The 18,266-nt window shown below is 43.0% G+C and overlaps 1 protein-coding gene across 2 annotated transcripts; it reads left to right on the top strand.

Moving 5' to 3' along the window:
* The first annotated feature begins 150 nt into the window (after nt 1-150).
* Nucleotides 151-13,352, top strand: KNSTRN (kinetochore localized astrin (SPAG5) binding protein). Of its 2 annotated transcripts, none has more exons than XM_033108162.1 (11): nt 151-249; nt 3,757-3,785; nt 4,398-4,489; nt 4,716-4,810; nt 7,693-7,825; nt 8,620-8,667; nt 9,506-9,611; nt 9,832-9,925; nt 10,964-11,025; nt 11,811-11,885; nt 12,628-13,352. In XM_033108162.1, exons 1-11 carry the CDS (start codon nt 162-164, stop codon nt 12,757-12,759), a joined length of 954 nt encoding a protein of 317 aa, XP_032964053.1. In that variant the 5' UTR covers nt 151-161; the 3' UTR covers nt 12,760-13,352. The 2 variants fall into 2 exon arrangements, with proteins under 2 accessions (XP_032964053.1, XP_032964052.1); XM_033108161.1 differs by having other exon boundaries at nt 10,964-11,037.
* Nucleotides 13,353-18,266: the final 4,914 nt, after the last annotated feature.

The raw sequence follows: 18,266 nt of genomic DNA, 5'->3' as shown, positions 1-18,266 counted from the left end.
CAGATATCTGACGCCCTCCACCTTCCACACCTCCACTTTCAGTAGACAGCTCATCCTTCATAAAGAAAACTGGAGGTATCAGATAGAAGTCCCCAACTTACCTCCCTCTGCGCCAGCCTGCTTCTCTCCCCATCCCTTCTGTTACAACAAAGGAAGCACTAATGGCTCTATCAATGGCTTCACACACTGCACCAGAGGCCTTCAAACTAAGGCTTGCATTCCCACAGCGACATGAAGTTTTTCCAAAAGGTAGGTAGACACAGACAGTTTTTAAGGGAATCGATTTCCAGAACTTCTTCCTTCATAAGTTCCCTCTCCTCTTATTGATCAGCCTAAGAAGGAGCCTTAGGTCAGCCAGTTCTGCTTGATCTCCACTTTCCCAACTGACTCCCTCCTTCATTTTGAATCCTACTCTGGCACATTGCTCTGCAGTATAAAAAAACAAAAGGACTACTTGAGAGTACTCGGCTTGAAGAAGTCCTTGAGAGAGCAAAGCCTAGAGAGTTGGCTTTGAAAAATTTTGAAGGGGACAGCCCTGTAGCTCAATTCTGTGCCTTCTCCATTTAATTTGAATTCTTTATTTTAATTGAAAAACAAAATTTAAAAAAAGTTTTTTTAATAAAACAAAATCTGACGTTTTCTGATGGAAAGTCAATCTCATTTGGCTGATGGGTTTGACACAGAGGACTGGCTTTGCAAATAGGATATATGGTGGACATTTTCCAGAAATGGAATCATTTAAATCTGAAGCTTCATGGTTTGAACAAAAATATATTTAAAGTACATATACAACTTCCCCTTGCAGCCAAGATCGAGTAGCAGGAACCAGATTTACCCTCCTTTCTAAAACAACCCCCCAAACAGAAACAACAGTTTTCACAACTCTGGACATAAGACAACAAAGGACAGTGATCCTGATGGACAAGAAACAAATGAGGTGACCCTATGATTGCCTGGCTTACTGCTTGAGAGAGTTTCCAGGATGTATTGCAGGGAGGGAGAACCCAGGCAGGGCCATGCAGACTTCCTGAGCTGAGGAGATAGCTCAGAGTTTGGGGCAACCAAGGTAGCTAGAGTGCTCAGGACAGAATACTGGAGAAGAGAAAAGTGCGCAGAGAGAGAAAGAGAGAATTCTGGAGATCTGCAAAGGGCTTCCCTCAAGTATTCAGCAGAACACTGCTCATTATATAAGTGTGAGGAAACTATTTAAGACCAAGGAAAAAGAACCATCAAAATGATTAGAGGGAACAGTAGCCACTAGTCGCACAGGGCTGGAACATTACCTATTCCCATTAGCCAGACTGGAAAACCTCATAATTTATGGAGCATTGGTTAGAGTTCTCAGAAGGATCTTGCCTCAGTAGTGAGGACTCATTAGCCCTAGTTTAAACATTGTTCATTCCCACCTAACAAATCTTAAAAGCAAGACCTGACAGGATCAAACTCTTTCTAAGTAATGTAACTGCATCCCAGAACAAACCTCCAAAATATCTACAGGAACACAAAACCAGCACTCAAAAATGTAAAATTCACAATGCTTGAGGTCTAGTAAAATTACCAGTTATGCAAAGAAGCAGGAAAATATGACCCAGAGTGAGGAGGAAAATCAATTGGCACCAACTGAGAACTGATACCTGTATGAGTCACCTGACAAGGACATCCAAACGATTATTATAACTGTATTCCATATATTCAAATAGCTAAGTAGAAACTTGGAAGATATTTTTTCAATACCCAGATTGAACTTGTAGAGATGAAAACTAAAATGTCTGAGATGAAAAAGCAATGGATGAAATTAAAAACAGTTTAGACATTGCAGTAAAAAGATTGGTGAACTTGAAGACATAGCAATAGAAATTATCCAGAATGAAATACCAAAAGAGAAAAGAATTTTAGAAATGAATAAAGAGCATACATAATATATAATATTGTGTTCCCCTAAAAATAAGACCTAGCTGGACAATCAGCTCTAATGGATATTTTGGAGCAAAAATTAATATAAGACCCAGTCTTATATAATATAATATAATATAATATACCCAGTCATATATTAATTTTTGCTCCAAAAGATGCATTAGAGCTGATTGTCCAGCTAGGTCTTATTTTCAGGGAAACACGGTAGGTAGAAAGTGTGTCCTTTACAAATATTTACAATTATGAAAATATTTAGGCATTAACTACAAATGGGTGAGAGGGTACATTGTTTTTTTTGTTTGTTCATTTTATTATTTGTGGGAGTACATGAACAAAAGAATTTGAAGATGCTGCTGTAGACCCCAACGTCCTTTCCTCTTTCTCTATGGCTTTGCTCCTTTGATCATCCCCTCTGTCCTCTGAAGCAACCTTTTCTTCCTCTCAGCTGACTCATTCCCATTGGCACATGTATCAGTTAGGATCTGCATCTTCGAGATTCCCCCCAGCCCACCTCCAGTTACTGCCCAATTGCTCTGCTCCATTCACAAACTCTCTATACCTGCCATCTGCTCCCCCAGCTCTCATGTACTCTTCAACCTGTTCCAACATGGCTTTCACTCAAACCCCTCCACCAGAATTTCTCTTCCTATACAATGACTTATTTGTTGCTAAATTAAAGGCTCCTTTTTATTTCCCATCTGGCCTGCCCTTTCCGTTATTTTCAATAGTTTACCACTCCCTCCTTCAATAGTGCCTTACTTCTTCCTTCTTAGCTACTAAGATACCACCATTGATTTGTTTTCTTCTCACCTCTCTGGCACCTCTTTATCAGGTCTCTTGGCTGTCACCTTTTTATTGTAACCTTTAAATGCTGCTGTCCCTGTCGTTGGCCCTAAGTGTCTCTGTACTTTTTCCCTCGGTGATCTCATTCAATATCATGGATTTAAATGCACCCATATACACATGACTCCCAAGAGTGTATCTCCAATCTAGACTCTCCTCTGGGCTCAAAGCTGGTATTTCCAACTGCCTGCCTGACAGTTTAAACACTTGAATGTCTCAGAGGCATTTCAAATTTACCATGTTCAAAACTAAACTCTTAATCTCCCCCAACACAAAATAGTGAGTATCCACACAATTATTCAAGCCTGGGAGTAATCCTTCAGATCGCCTTATCTCTTATCCCTCCTCCCCCCGCCACTTCCAATCTAGCACTGAGTCCTGAGATTCACCTACAAAAGCCAAGTCTTGAATGTGTCTGCTTCTCTCCATTTTCACTAAACCACCACCATCATGGCCAAGCCACCATCATCTCTAGCTTGAAGGATGAGCCTCCCAGTGGTCTCCCTAGTTCCACTCGTTTCCTTCAATCCATTCCCCCCAGGAGTGGCCAAAATGAGCTTTTAAAAACATAACTTGAGTAATACTCTCCTGCTGTAATACTATAATGGCTTCCCATTACTCTTAAGATAAAATCTCATTTCTTTATCTTTGGCCTACAAAGGCTGCCATTCTTCCAGCTTTATCTGTACCACTCTCCTTTCATCTTTCAGTCCCTTCTAGGAGAAAAGCCCATTCCTGCCTTAGAACTTTGCATTTCTTCCCCCTCTCCCATTGGTCATCTGTTTAACTCCCACTCATCCTTTGTTAATCAAACGTTACTCAGATGTCTTCCCTGACTCCCCAATTTAAACTAGGTCTCCCTGCTTTTCTCCCTAATAGTACATTGTATTTTTCCTTCATAGTTCTACTAGTTGGTAAATATGTATTTATTTGGTGTTTGTCAGTTTTATTGAGATATAATTGACAAGTTCGTGTGACTATTTGTTTACTGTTTTCTAGATTGTAAACCCCAGGACGGTAGAGCCAAGGTCAGTCTTGATATTTGCTGCACCACCCCCATCAGCCCACTTACAATAGTGGTCAGGCACATGGCAGAAACTCAATAAATATTTGTTGACTGAAATGAATGAGTGAATTAAGTGCTTGAGAACTCTGCCCTGATCGCTAGGAGTAGCTTTGAATTTCTGCTTAAAATCTGGATAAGTGCTATTAAAGTTAGGACTACGGGCAGGTCCCCCAGATATTTCAGCCCACAGATCCTCTTCAAACCTGTATTGTGTAGTTTGTGCCCACCCAACTACCCTTTGATTTTGGCAATCAGGCATCATGTAATATCCCTGACAATCACAAACCAAACAAAGGATTGTGACATGAACTCTAAACGTGACTGCGTTTGCGTCCCAAGCCCGGTGGCTCACAGCTCCCTTCAGGCCGGCAAAGTGCACCACTCCCCTCCCGCGCCCAGAGCCGGGGGGGCTCCAACACCCACCGCCCGGAAGCGCAAGCTCGCGCTTACGTACAGCATGGCAGCCCCCGAAGCTGTAGCTCTCACTAGTGCCTGCCGTACAACATGGCCACCTACAGGGCGCGCACTGCAGCCCCTCCCACCCGATCACCGGAAGTTTCCATTTGAAACCCAGGCGGCAGACCCAGCCACCAGTACGGCAGTTGCATCGGAGCATCTTTTGAATCAGAGCGACGAGAGCTGCGGGCAGGAGGAGCAGACACCTGGGTTCGGTTCTCCCGGGGCGGGGGACTGGGCTCATGTGTGGGGCGGACGGGATGGGTTGTAAATAGAGGAATTTTTCTCTCCCGACTCCTCCCCCGAGCCGGAGCAGGCTGGGTCACTCTTCTGGCCTTTCACCAGCGGGGGTGGGGGTCGGGTTTGGGGGGGAGGAGATGAGGGATGGCGGGGGAGAAGGGGGCTGACCCACCACGGGATAACGTTCGCCTTCCAGCGCCCAGCCTTGCCGCCTCGTTACGATGACCAGCGTGGTTAAGACAGTGTGCGCACCGCAGCCTCCCTCTGTGCTGAGCGGCGGCCCACCCGCAGGTGGGTGCCCGTGCCGCTCCTCAGGGGGGTATAGAGGATCAAATCGGTGGCCGTGAGTGGGTGGCGCGGGCAGGAGGGAGGGCATTCTATCGGCTCTGACAACCCGCTAACTCCCCCAGAATCGGGCTGTCCAGGTTTATGATGAGAGTTAGGGGAAGGGCCATGCTGTAGTGTTTTAGACCTGCCCTGCAACTCGTGCTCCCTCAAACCTAACCGTGCTACTTTCACCACTTTCACCAATTAGATGCAAGCTGCTGATTGTTCTACAATATTCCCATTAAGCTAGGAATCCCTTTACAAACAGTTACCCGTTTTATTTCCAGACTTGGGCTATCTGGAGGGACTGGTTTGGTTGTCAGGAAGGAAAAAGGAGAGTCATTTGAGAAGCAAGATACATAGGGGGAAGTAGTAGGGTTCCCCGCCATGTCTGGTTCACATTTGTATCAGCACAGTGTCTCTCATATAGCACATTCTCAATAAACATTTGTTGAGAGAAATGAGAGAGAGGGGTCAGGCCTAGCTAGAGCATTTGAGAAACGGGAGAAGAGACATGATTAGAACTTTTTTATTGCTTTGCCATCTTGCTTTATGTTACTTGACTTGTGGTTGAAAGTCATTGCCTATGGTCTGCAGGTGTCCAGCTGCCTAATCTAGAGATTATAGCACAGAGTAAGCTTCAAACATCAGAACCTGTTGTGGGAGAATTTGAAGCATCTGTTTAAGATCCTTTCCCAGTGACTCCATGCAGCTAGTTGACCAGCAGTAGCAAGATTGATCTGTGAAATAAATAGGCTTTTCTCTGAAGGTTTAAACGGTTGTCCTGCTTGAACGGTTATCCTGATTGCTTGTCTTATGTTACTGCAGAACACCTGAATAGTAATCTTGGCATTAACAGGGCCTAGCAGTGGGTGGGGGAACTGGAGCCACATGTCCTCACTGCCTTTCCCTTAGAGTGCAGTGCCCATCGGTCAGTGGGGAGTGACTGGCTCTCCCTAGCCAGGTTGAAAGTTCTCTTTGCTTTCTATGCATGTCCCAGCTTTATGATCATAAGTAACCTCAATAGTTTAACATTTTTAGGCTGTCTCCCAGGTTTTTTGTTTTGATTTTGGGCATGGGTTTGTTGTTTTAGTTTGTTTGTTTTTTATTATATTTATTGTGGTAACATCAGTTAATAACATTATATAAATTTCAGGTGTATTGCTTTATAATATGACATCCGTATATGCTATTGTGTGCTCAACACCCAAAGTCTAGTCTTCTTCTGTCACCATATATTTGACCCCCTTCACCCTCTTCGTCCTCCCCCTCTCTCTCTGGTAACTACCATTCTGTTGGCTGTATCTATGAGTTTTTTTGTTTGTTGCTTTTTGTTTTATATCCCTCATATGAATGAAATTTTCTGGTTCTTGTCCTTTTCCATTTGATTTATTTCGCTTAGCATAATACTCTCAAGATCCATCTATATTGTCACAAATGGCAATATTTCATCTTTTTAATGGCTGAATAGTACTCCATTGTATATTTGTTCCACATGTTGTTTATCCAGTCATCAGTCGAAGGACACTTAGGTTTTTTCCCATGTCTTACCTACTATGAATTGTGCTGCAATAAACATAGGGATACATATATCTTTATGAATAAGTGTTTTCACATTTTTCAGGTAGTTACCCAGAAGAGGGATTGCTTGGTTGTATGGTAGCTCTATTCATAATTTTCTGAGGAACCTCCATACTGTTTTCCATAGTGGCTGCACCAATTTACATTCCCACCAGCAGTGTACAAGGGTTCCCTTTTCTCCACATCCTCTTCAACACTTGTTATTTCTTGTCTTATTAATTATAGCCATTCTAACAGGTATGAGGTGGTATCGCACTGTGGTTTTGATTTGCATTTCCCTTATAACTAGTAATGTTGAGCATCTTTTCATATACCTGTTGGCCATGAAACTGTAAAGAGTTCGATTTATTCAACAAGCAGGTATCGAACCCCTGTTAGTATGCCAGATACTCCCAAGCACTGGGGACACAAAGACGTATTTTAGAGTAGTTAGGGAGACAGTCTATGCAATAGTCTATGCAAAACAACTATGCAATAGTTAAAAGAAACTCACAGCAGTTTGAGCGTAGCCTTAGGAGAGCTTAGTAAGATGGTTCGATTCCAATGGTGTCTGATGAAGGATTCAGCTGTATTTTGTCCTGCTGACTGCCACACTGCCCCTCATTTAGCTCTTTGCTTGTATCAACCTCCACTTTCTAATCTTTTTTTGGGGGGGAGTGGGGGAACAGGACTTCATTGGGGAACAGTGTGTACTTTCAGGACTTTTTCCAAGTTAAGTTGTTGTCCTTTCAATCTTAGTTGTGGAGGGTGCCATTCAGCTTCAAGTTGTTGTCCTTTCAGTCTTAGTTGTGGAGGGCGCAGCTCAGCTCCAGGTCCAGTTGCCATTGTTAGTTGCAGGGGACGCAGCCCACCATCCTTTGCGGGAGTTGAACCAGCAACCTTGTGGTTGAGAGCCCATGCTCCAACCAACTGAGCCATCTGGCACTGGCCCATGTGGGAATCGAACCGGCAGCCTTAGGCTTTAGGAGCATGGAGCTCCAACCGCCTGAGCCACCGGGCCGGCCCTCAATCTTCACTTTCACACTTATACCCCCTGGCCATTTGGTTTTGGCTACACATAAACACACTGCACTGTCACATTTAAAGAATTTTTGTTTCTATCCCCAGTTAGTGTAGAAGTCTTATTCTTCGGAATTAATTTTCACAAATTGAGTTGGCCAGAATGAAATACAGGTTTCTAACTTAGAATGGAGCTCTCTTTGTTATAGAGTTGCAGGTGTTAGGTCACAGCGCTTGAGGTTTCACCCCCCTGTTTTCCTTTGCAGACACACAAACTCGAGCCACCTCTAAGAGCCTGTTACCTGTTAAGTCCAAAGAAGTCGATGTTTCCAGACATCTTCATTCAGGAAGTTCAGAGAGTGATGTTACAAAAATCATCAAACCAAGACGAGAGACTGGGTGAGTCAGATCGTTGTTATCCAGTTAGAACATCTTGCTAGAAATTGCTCAATACCAAGAATTAGCAAATCAGCTTTTTGAGAGCACAAGGCACCTGAGCGATTGACCTGTAGTCAGTGACCCAGAGCAGTGCAGCATTGCAGAGCTGTTTGTCCGGACCCTCTGTGTTGCTCATCTGAAGAGGCACAGTGAGGGTTATGATAAGAGGTAGTCTTTCCTTTCGCACCACTGGCTCTGTGTGTACAAATGGCATTACTGTGGTCAAACACCAGTCCTAAGAGGATGTCATGGCAGGTGGGGGCTAGTTGTTAACCTATGTTGCTGTTCTGAGCACCATCCAGCCCAGTGTGTATGTATGTCCCTCTACACAATGCTCGGTCCCCACATAAGTGAAGTTGACGTGGAGAGCTACAACAACTACATGAGCAGGTTGAGGTGGTCAGAAGGGAGCCCTTTCCCTATTAATAAGCCTTTTTCAATAGTCTGGGCTGAAACAAAAGTGCATGGGTCCTCAGAGCTTCTTAAGCTTGTGCTATCACATTTGCAATGTATATAATCTCTAGTTCTCTTCTCAGAAAATCAGGCTCTTGGTTCCGCCTTTTTCACAACACACATAATGACATACGACGATTCTCTGATTCCTTTGTTATTGTTTTTTAATTGAGGTATAATTGATATATAACATTAAGAGTTTCAAGTGTACATGATAATGATTCGATATTTGTGTATATTGCAAAATGATCACCACACTAAGTCAAATGAACATCCTGATTTCTTTGTCTTTGCTTCCCTAGGCAGGTGAAAGTTGCAGAAACTACCGTCAAAAGGAACGTCAAAAAGAGGTGAACATCAGGGTAAATGAAATTTGGCCACCATTTTAGGGTAGTGGATCTCCATCCTGGTTGTACATCAGAATCACTTATGTTTTATGTGTTAGAGTCTGGCTGCCGCCCCGGAGATCTGAATGGAATTTTCAGGGGTGAGGCACAGCCTGGTTTGAGAAACACTATGAGGCCAAGCTCAGTGATGCTACTGTGTGCAGTGCTAGACGAGAGCCTTTCGGGCTCCATGCCAGGACCACTGCTGATAGGAAATCAGACCCAGCTATGACCCATCAATGTAGTACGAAGCTTTCGGGAGAGGAGGGGCTGTGTGTGGTTAGTGATTCTGAAATGGTGTTTCTTTCTGATGCTGGTGAAGGTGAAATCCTGGAGAGGGACCCATCTTTCTCTGTCTGAGGCTAGCTTGGACATTTTGCAGTCCTGAAGACAGAAATAACATAAGCTGAAAAGTCAGTAGAAATCAGTTCTAATTCCAAACCTGGGCATGTTTTACAAGTTCTGAAAACAAAACACTATCCAGAAAGACTCTGAGAATTTTGAAAAGAAGGTTTAATATTGATGGTGATAGTGGCCATTATTTATTAAATGTTTATTATGTGTCAGTAACTAAGAATTGTGCTAAGGACTCTCTCCCTTATCCTTCACAATAATAATGGTATGAAATGTGGGTATGATCCTAATTCTGAAAAAGAGGAAACAGCCTCAGAGAGGTTGTGCACCTCACTGAAGGTCGTATATCACTATGTAATGAACCCAGGATTTGAACCCCTGTGTGTGAGACTCCATAGCTCATCCTCAACCCCTCCCCCTCTGCATCTAAGTGTATATATCATCACAGTTACAAACCATGGAGTAAGCAGAAATCAGAGGAAGAGCTCAAGAATAAGAACCAGCTCTTAGAGGCTGTCAACAAGCAGTTGCACCAGAAGTTGACTGAAACTCAGGTAAGAGACCCTCCGCGCCTGTGCCATCAACTGCACTGGGCGATACATGTGGAATCCTGAGGGACAACCCGTCAGATGGGAGCAAGCTTGTAATGCTCAGGTGCCCAAGTGCAGAAAGCGAAGATGCCAGGCTTGTACTATGGCTGTCCAAGAGCAAGGGCTGTAAAGACCACCCAGAGGAGTGGGACAGGCCTGATCTGTCTACATGGCACCCCAATAGGAAGAACTGAAGGACCTGACCCAGAAGGTGGAGCTGCTGGAGAAATTTCAGGACAACTGTTTGGCAATTTTGGAGAGCAAGGGCCTTAAACCAGGTAAGAAGTAGCACGCAACAGCCTTCAAAGGGATCTGTGCATGTGCCCCCTCCTGGGATGATTCTGGACCAAGCGTCAGGAGTCCAGCATGGCAACAGCTGGCCCAGTCAGTGAAGGGGTTGCCTAGCAAAGCCCTAAAGATTTGGGGGAGCTCCTCTTTGTTCTTTTGTGATACTGACTATGCCTGACCAACAGCATTTCAGATAGTTGTGGAGAAAGGATGTTGCTTTCTTATCTGAACACTTTATTTATTTGGTGCCAAAAGGTATAACCTTGCGAATTAGACTAGAAATACTTTATTTCTTTCAAGGGAGATAGCATACAGGTAACTGTCCCAGGTAGGAAGAGAAAGAGTTGATACTGTTTCAAGGGCTCCTAAACCTGGCTAATCGGCAGAATCACAGTGGTTAAAATGTGAGTCCTGTTCTGACCTGGTCCCTTTGCAGAGTCTGTAGCAAAGAGGAGAACACAAGAAGGAATTGCCCGAAGCCTGTAAGAGGGTCTCACCCTGAGTCGAGGAGCCTGAGAATGCCGAGGGGAGGGAGCCAGGCTGCTTTGAATTAAGGAATACTGACTTTGAAAGCTACGGGTTAACCTGTGCATTTTAGGATATATTCTTTATGGTCACCATGATTTCAAATTGAAATTGTATGATTTCAATTTGCTTATGCATATGCACTACTTTTACCAAAAATAATAATGATTTTCAAGGCCTGAAAAGCTTTTAAAAATAGCTCTGTGTTTTATAAACAAAAAAATCCAACCTATACATCTCCTTTGGACAAATTTTCTGCTGAGCTAAGGAGAAAGCAGAATGAATATTTGGCCATATCCAAACCTAGAGAGGAGGGGAGTAAAATACAGCTCTGGAGGGCAGGCATGGGTGACCCTGTCAAGGGGAAAACTCAGAGGTGAGAGGGAGCATCTGCCTGGAGATGTTCCTCTCATGATAACTCCCGTGGTTGTCCTACAGGGATTTTATTTTCTTTTGTATAAGTCCAGTTCCTTAAGCAAGGCTGACTTTGTTGTCTCCATCAGTTTTAGGCAGTGAGACCCTGGCATCACAGCAAGAATCCACCACGGATCACACGGACTCTATGGTGAGGGCACAGGTGGGAGTGAGCGAGGGCCCAGTTACCGTGGGGTTCTACAACTCTAAGAAGGTCTCTGCCATATGCTCAGCAAACCCCGAAAAGCAGCCTTTAGTTATCTAGGACAGAGGAAGAGAGCGGTGGATGTGTACTTAAAATATTATAGCATGTTTTACTTGGCAGATGACTTTGTGCTTACAAATATGAGTGAGTCTGAGTTGAAAACGTGCTACTTTAAAACACATAATTGGATGGACCCGTATAGAGAGCTTTCTGGTTTCTCTATTCTACACTTTACCAAGTTTCTCTTCTTACTCCTTTGCTGAGAACTATAGGATGTAAAGGTCCAGCCTGAATTCAATTTGGCTTCTCTTTGGTTCCTTCCCTAAGGTAGGGAGGTAATTGTTTGGGATTAAAGTCTTTGAGCTTCTATGATCTCTCCTCCAGGAAGATTTCAATTGTCATCTTAGAATCATAGAATATTAGATATGGAAGTCTTCCTCAGCTCTCGCAGGCTATTCGTCACACAGTCAATGGCTACTACGTCTTGTTCATATTGCCTGTGTAGCAGAGCTCATGGAAGTGGGGTAATCTGTCCGTCCTGTGCACTGACTTCCTCCAGGATGCCCAATAGAGAGCCTGGCACATGTGTGGACGCTCAGCAGATGACGGAACGGAAGCGATGTTAGCAATCATCTAATTCAATTCTCCTTTCATACAAAGAGATTAGTTTACATGAAGAAAATGTTCACATTTCAATAAAGATTTGTTATTACATTGTACTTTCCTTTTAGTTGCTGTTAGAAACTTTGCAAGATGAGCTGAAGCTTTTTAACGAAACAGCCAAAAAGCAGATGGAGGAGTTACAGGTGAGAGGCAGACATCACCCTGAGGCAAGATTACCATTTCCCACTACAGTAGATGGATCTATGAGGGCTCTTTCTTATTTATCTACTTATTTATTTTCAATAAACTATTTTATAATTTCAGATTTATAGAAAACTTGCAAAGATAATAGAGAATTCAGTTCCCCTAATATTAACATCTTGCATTATCATGGCACATTAGTCAAAACTAAGAAACCGACATTGATGCGTTACTCTTAACTAAGTTCCAAAACTTCATTTGATTTCACCTTTTTTTTTCCAACTAATTTTATTATTATCTTCTAAAGACTCTTAGAAATGTTCACATCTGCAGAGCATGAAGCAGTGTGCAACATACTAGGTTGCTCCCAGTTAAGAGCACACCTGTGGACACCTGTGTGAAATCCATGCTGGGGAAACTTGATACCACAAGGAAACCTAAAATAGGAAACCCAGCTCTTTGCGTCTGGACTGCTTTGGGTTGCTTGGATGAATTACACTGAATCCTAGAGGATTTTATTGCTCCGGTTTAGATAGAAAAGTCTGTAGTAGAAAGGGAGAGTTTCTAAAACCAGCACGGATAAACAAATCTAAGCTAGAAAATACAATGTCAGTGTTCCTGTGGGCTTCCTCAATGGAAGAGAAGCATTCTGTTCTGACATGGTATTGTCTTTCGTCTGAGTCAAAGTTTTGTGGTTTTTTTGCTTGCTTGTTTGTTTTTCTTTTTGAATGTCTTTCCATGCAGGCCTTAAAAGTAAAGTTGAAGATGAAAGAAGAAGAGAGGGCCCGGTTCCTGGAACAGCAGACCTTATGTAATGGTCAAGTAAATGATTTTACAACAGCTCTTCAGGAAATGGAGCAACTATTAGAAATGTGATAAAAAGCAGTGGCCGCATGGCTCCCTCTTGGGGATAAGCTCTCAGAGGAAGCCACTAAAGACATCGGCTTTTGGCCATGATCTTCTAAGACTCACCATCCCCAGAATGGAAACAGTTTCTGCAGGATTAAGGATAGTTTGTGCTGAAATGGCAGTTCCTCCTTTAAGCAAAAGTACCCAACTTCCAGATGGGCCAGCTCTTCTGACCCTCACATGTAAATAATTGAGGTCTACAAGAGCGGGTCCTGGAAGCATGGATCAACTACTAGGCAACAAAGCAGTACACTGCTAGAATCAAGAGACTAAACCAGCCACAGCCAGAGGATCCAAAAGGTCACATTCAAATGTGCGGGAAGAAGCCCTTAATTGTGCAGTGGAGCACAGGTGCTCCACAGGAGACATCATTAAGAAGCCATGCTGTCCTCTTCTGACTTGGAGCACGTTCTGTCCCATCCTGATTGGGCTCTATACCTCATTGTAAATTTATGAACTTGAAGTTACTTGAAATGGCTTAATAAATGGGGTGAAGGAATAGATAGCAATAACACCTACCTGAAACAGTACACCTTGGAGCTTTTAATCTAAATCACTTCTGTGAGTTTTTTTAATATAAAGTATTACTTTTAAAATAAATATTTCTGTAACTATTTGGATTGCAACATTGAGAAATGAAAATAGACTTTTAACCTAAATATATTCACTGAAAACTATTGAACTAATCTAGGCAACAAGTTTATGACTGATTTAATCCAGAATATTTTTTCCTTCCACTCCTGCCTACCCATCTTCCAGGAGCATTAGCTAGTCTTCTGAGGATATTTCCTGTTAGTAGCAATGGGTGTCAGCCTCTGCAGGTTTGTGTCACTGGAATAAATTATAAAGATTTATTTAAGGGTCTCAGGGTTTGCAAACCGGAAACACAACGAGGCAATACCCACAGTGTTCCGAAGAAAGAATAGCTGAGGGTTCTTACAGTAAGAAGTGCATTCTTGAAAAGAATCAGTCCTGCATTCTTCGACTCTGGATTTGTCTGAGATGGTAATCCTCTAGATGACCAGAGGTCTGGATAATGGACATCAAGTGGCCTGGATATGTGAACATTCTTTCCTTAGTCCTAGGGGGTAAGCAGAGGGTCATCTGGAGATTTCACATATATCCAGGCATTGATGTAGGACTAGAAAGTTCAAAAGTTTAAGTTCCCAGTATGGGGACAGAGCCAAGAGTGCAGTTTCCAGGCTCTTGGCCTCACATAGAAAGGTGCTGGCTCAGGTAGTAAATGGCCATCAATTGTGATTGGATAGCCATCAGCTGTGGCTAGTTGGCCGTCAGCTGTAACCAGTGAGCCATTGGCCACTAATATAACTGCCGTGGCTATGCTAGCAGCAAATGGGGACTAGCAAGAAGATGGTGGCTGGCAAGCATGATTGCAGTTAGCACGGCGGAGTGCAGTTAGCAAGGGGTTGGTTGGTTGGCAGAGAAGTGGACGGCAGGTTGCAGATCATGTGGCTCCTGCTTCCTGTGTCTCTAACCCAGCCGCTAGGAGAATATAATGGTCTGACTCCCCTATCTATGGCTCCGTGGGTGTTCCTTTTGGCCTCACCATGTCCTGCATTCTTATGTGGGAAGCGGGACCAGAGACTCCACATGACACCCTGCATGACACCAGCCTAGTTAAAACAAAAATAGAATCGTTTCCTCATACCTCAATCGGCTTGATTTCAGTAATTTAGCAGCTTGACTATAGTGACTCCATTTTATTTCTTCACTTTATTCCTCACCACTAAAAACTGATCTGTGGCAGATTACTTCTCTCAGTCTAATTTCTTCCCAGTAAGAAATAATACCTATCTTGCTAAGTTGTTGTAAGAGAGAATTATGTCCAGCATCTAAACCAGTTCCTGTCAAAGTAACTCAAATCCTGATGGTTACTTTGGCTCAAAAAAAACTCATTAAAATTCTCTACAGGTTTGGATGTTTCTTGCGTCGACACAAAACTATACGAATTGATGGTTACAAATCCTGATGGTGGTTATTTTAGTTCAAATTTTATCTTGGCAAATGATTCCCTTCATAATTTTGCCCTTAACTTCTGATACCATGTTGGTGCTTGCTCTTGCTCTCTTCTGTCTCTTTGTCTCTCTTTAGTGCCCTGATTTTATCATGCCTTTGCAAACCTCAGACATTCAACTTCCCTGTCACTGGGATCTCTCAATTTTGATGAGGCTCAAATCACAGCCATCTTAAAAAAAAGCAAGTGAAACGAATCACCCATTCTCATCTCCTTTACTACCTGTTTCCTAGTCACAGTCAAATTTCCCAAGAAGTGTTTTCACTCATTGTCCTCTTCATCTTCCAATCTGGTTTAAAGACAAAAACAATTATATGGGGCAGCTGGATGGCTCAGTTGGTTAGAGTGCGAGCTCTGAGCAGCGGGGTTGCCGGTTTGATTCCTGCATGGGCCAGTGGGCTACGCCCTCCACAACTAGATTGAGGGACAATGACTTGGAGCTGATGGGCCCTGGAGAAACACACTGTTCCCCAATAAAAATTAAAAAAAACACAACAAAAACCAATTATATGAGGTATCTAGAGTAGGCAAATTCATAGAGACAGAAGGTAGAATAGAGGTTACTGGGGCTGGGTGGAGGAGGGTACCAAAAGTTATTGTTTAATACGTAGAGTTTCTGTTTGGCATGATGAAAAGTTCTAGAAATGGATAGTGGTAATGGATGCACAACATTGTAAATGTACTTAATGCCACTGATGTACACTTAAATATAGTTAAAATGGCAAGTTTTGTTATGTATATTTTACTACAATCTTTAAGAAAGTGTATTGAGGCTTACCAAAGTATACTAACCTTAAGTATACAGATTAATAAATTACTGCTCCCCCCTCCAGAGAGGGGCACTATTCTGACAAAATCACGATCTGTGAGTGTTCTTTTCTTGAACTTCGTATAAATGCATTTGTCAAATATGCATAATGGCATAAATTGCTCAAAATATCCTTTTATTACTTTTTCCATGTCTATAGGTCTGAAAGCTATTCTCCTTTTCATTTTCCCCCCCTTTTTCCACCTCCCTCCCACTCCAGTTCAAGCAGTTGTTTTTCAGTCTCAGGGTCGCTTTTGCCAGCACCAGCAGCCCAGCCCCAGGGAGAGCCATTGTTCACAATCTTAGCTGTAGAGGGCGCAGCTTACTGGCCCATGTGGGAATCAAACCGGCAGCCTTCAGCGTTATGAGCACGGTGTTCCAACTGCCTGAGCCACCAGGCTGGCCCTCTATTTTCTTAGAATAGAAGAGTTGATCATTTCATTTCAATTTCTCTTTTCCAGTTGTGAAAAAAAATAAAATCAGGCCAAAATGGAGTCACTTTTGCTAAACCATTACACCAAACCAAAACTTAATAACTAACCCCACTGCAATTTCAGACTTCCAGGAGTGGAATTTTTAAACCAATCACCCTCGGATTTGCTGGTCAGCACTAGTGAGGTAAACTACCTGATAAGACCTCCTGCCTTCCCCTAGAGGGTGGGTATACTTGCCTGAAATAATCGACTCTTTTAACTTCTTAGTCCCACACTCTGTCTGCCTATAAAAACCTTCCATTTTGTACAACTCATCAGAGCTCCCTTCTAGTTGCTAGATGAGATGCTGCCCGATATATGAATTGCTTAGTAAAGCCAATTAGATCTTCAAATCTACTCTGTTGAATTTTGTTCTTTAACACAGTATATGCATTGACAACTATAAATTTCCCTCTAAGGGCCAAATAGCTGCATCCCACAAGTTTTGCTATATTTTCTTTATCATATTGTTTAAAATATTTTCTAATTTCTATTGTTATTGTTTTCTTTAACCTATGGATAATCTGGCTTCTTGCCTCATTACTCTGCCAAAACAGTCTTCGCACAAGTCACCAATGACTGCCTATGGGTAAATCCCCTGGACTTTCAGTTTCATTTTGGCCTTTAAGCAGTTGAGGACACTATTAACTACTTCCTTGAAGTTCAGGCTCTTGGCTCTGTGGGGGAGAAACCAAGTTTCCTCTACCTTCAAGGTTCTGGCTGGTCTAATCATCAGTTAGACAGCATGACAGATTAGCAAAAGGAAATAACCAAATTTAATACACACGTGTATGGAAACTCTGCATACGTGACTCAGAGTCCCCCACATGTAAGAGGTACTGAGATAAAAAGGGGGGTTGAGGTATATAAGTTAACCTGAGCTAGGGATGAGGTAATGCACCTTGGGGGCTTCAAAGGGTCCTTGCCGGATGATAAGAGCAGATATTTAATAAGTAAATGTTTTCTCTGTCATATATGTGGGTCAAAAAGATTATCGCTCATAATCTTTTATTTTGCGCAAGGCTCCCAATTCAAGTTCTTCTAGGTAGTTAAAAGGAGGGGCAGAAGTTTCCCTTGAGCCTGAAGTTAAAATTGCCTTTAGCTCAAAACAATCTGCATACCACAGAAGCACATCTTGGGTTGACTAGCTGTGAACTCCCACAGTTCTCAACTGTGTTGCACTCTCAAAGGTGGTGGCATGGAGTCGTGGAGAGAGACATTCTACCCCTTTGAGCTATGGCTCTTGAAAACAGGGTGAGGTAAGGGGCAAGACCCTGTTTGGAATCTAGATGGAGAACCTCTATTTGGTGTTTACAGGGGGAATCCTCTTCATCTACAGTAGATGGTGATATAAGAGGCAGTGAAGTGAAGAAGAAAGCATTATATCTTGGCAAGCTTACAGAGCCTGACTTTTATCTTTGCTGTGTTTAAGACCTTGCACTAATGGGTGCTATAAGAAGGAACAAAAAGTGTTGTCATTAAATATGCAATCTCCTTGGGGCCAGCCCCATGGCTCAGGCGGTTGGAGCTCCATGCTCCTAACTCCGAAGGCTGCCGGTCCAATTCCCACATGGGCCAGTGGGCTCTTAACCACAAGGTTGCCGGTTGGACTCCTGGACTCCAGCAAGGGATGGTGGGCTGTGCCCCCTGCAACTAACAACTGGCAACTGGACCTGGAGCTGAGCTGTGCCCTCCACAACTAAGATTGAAAGGATAACAACTTGACTTGGAAAAAGTCCTGGAAGTACACTCTTCCCCAGTAAAGTCCTGTTTCCCTTCCCCAATAAAATCTTAAAAACAAACAAAAAACAGAAATTCTTAGGAAAAAAAAGAACGGAAAAAAAAAAATCTCCTTTATTCCTAACAGCCTTGCAAGTGGGTGGTATTGTTTTCATTTTGTAGATGATGAAATAGAGACAGAAAAGACCCAAGAAACTTGTCCAAACTCCCAGTTACGTAGTGAGACTGCGACGCTTAGGCTTAGCCGTTGGGTTTAGGGCACTGAACTACCTGAGATGAACTGTTCAAGGGCATTGGCCCACCACAGAGAAGGAGAAAAATAGTGGAGGGGGCGGGGGGAGGGGTATGGAGGCTGAATTCCATCAGCTGAATTCCATCACACACCACTCTTCCTTTCCCGTCTCCCACCCCAACCCAC

This window comes from Rhinolophus ferrumequinum, chromosome 6 (assembly GCF_004115265.2).
Source record: "Rhinolophus ferrumequinum isolate MPI-CBG mRhiFer1 chromosome 6, mRhiFer1_v1.p, whole genome shotgun sequence".
Taxonomy (NCBI): domain Eukaryota; kingdom Metazoa; phylum Chordata; class Mammalia; order Chiroptera; family Rhinolophidae; genus Rhinolophus; species Rhinolophus ferrumequinum.
The sequence above is the reverse complement of the archived record's forward strand: the minus strand, read 5'-3'. Positions and strand labels throughout refer to the sequence as shown.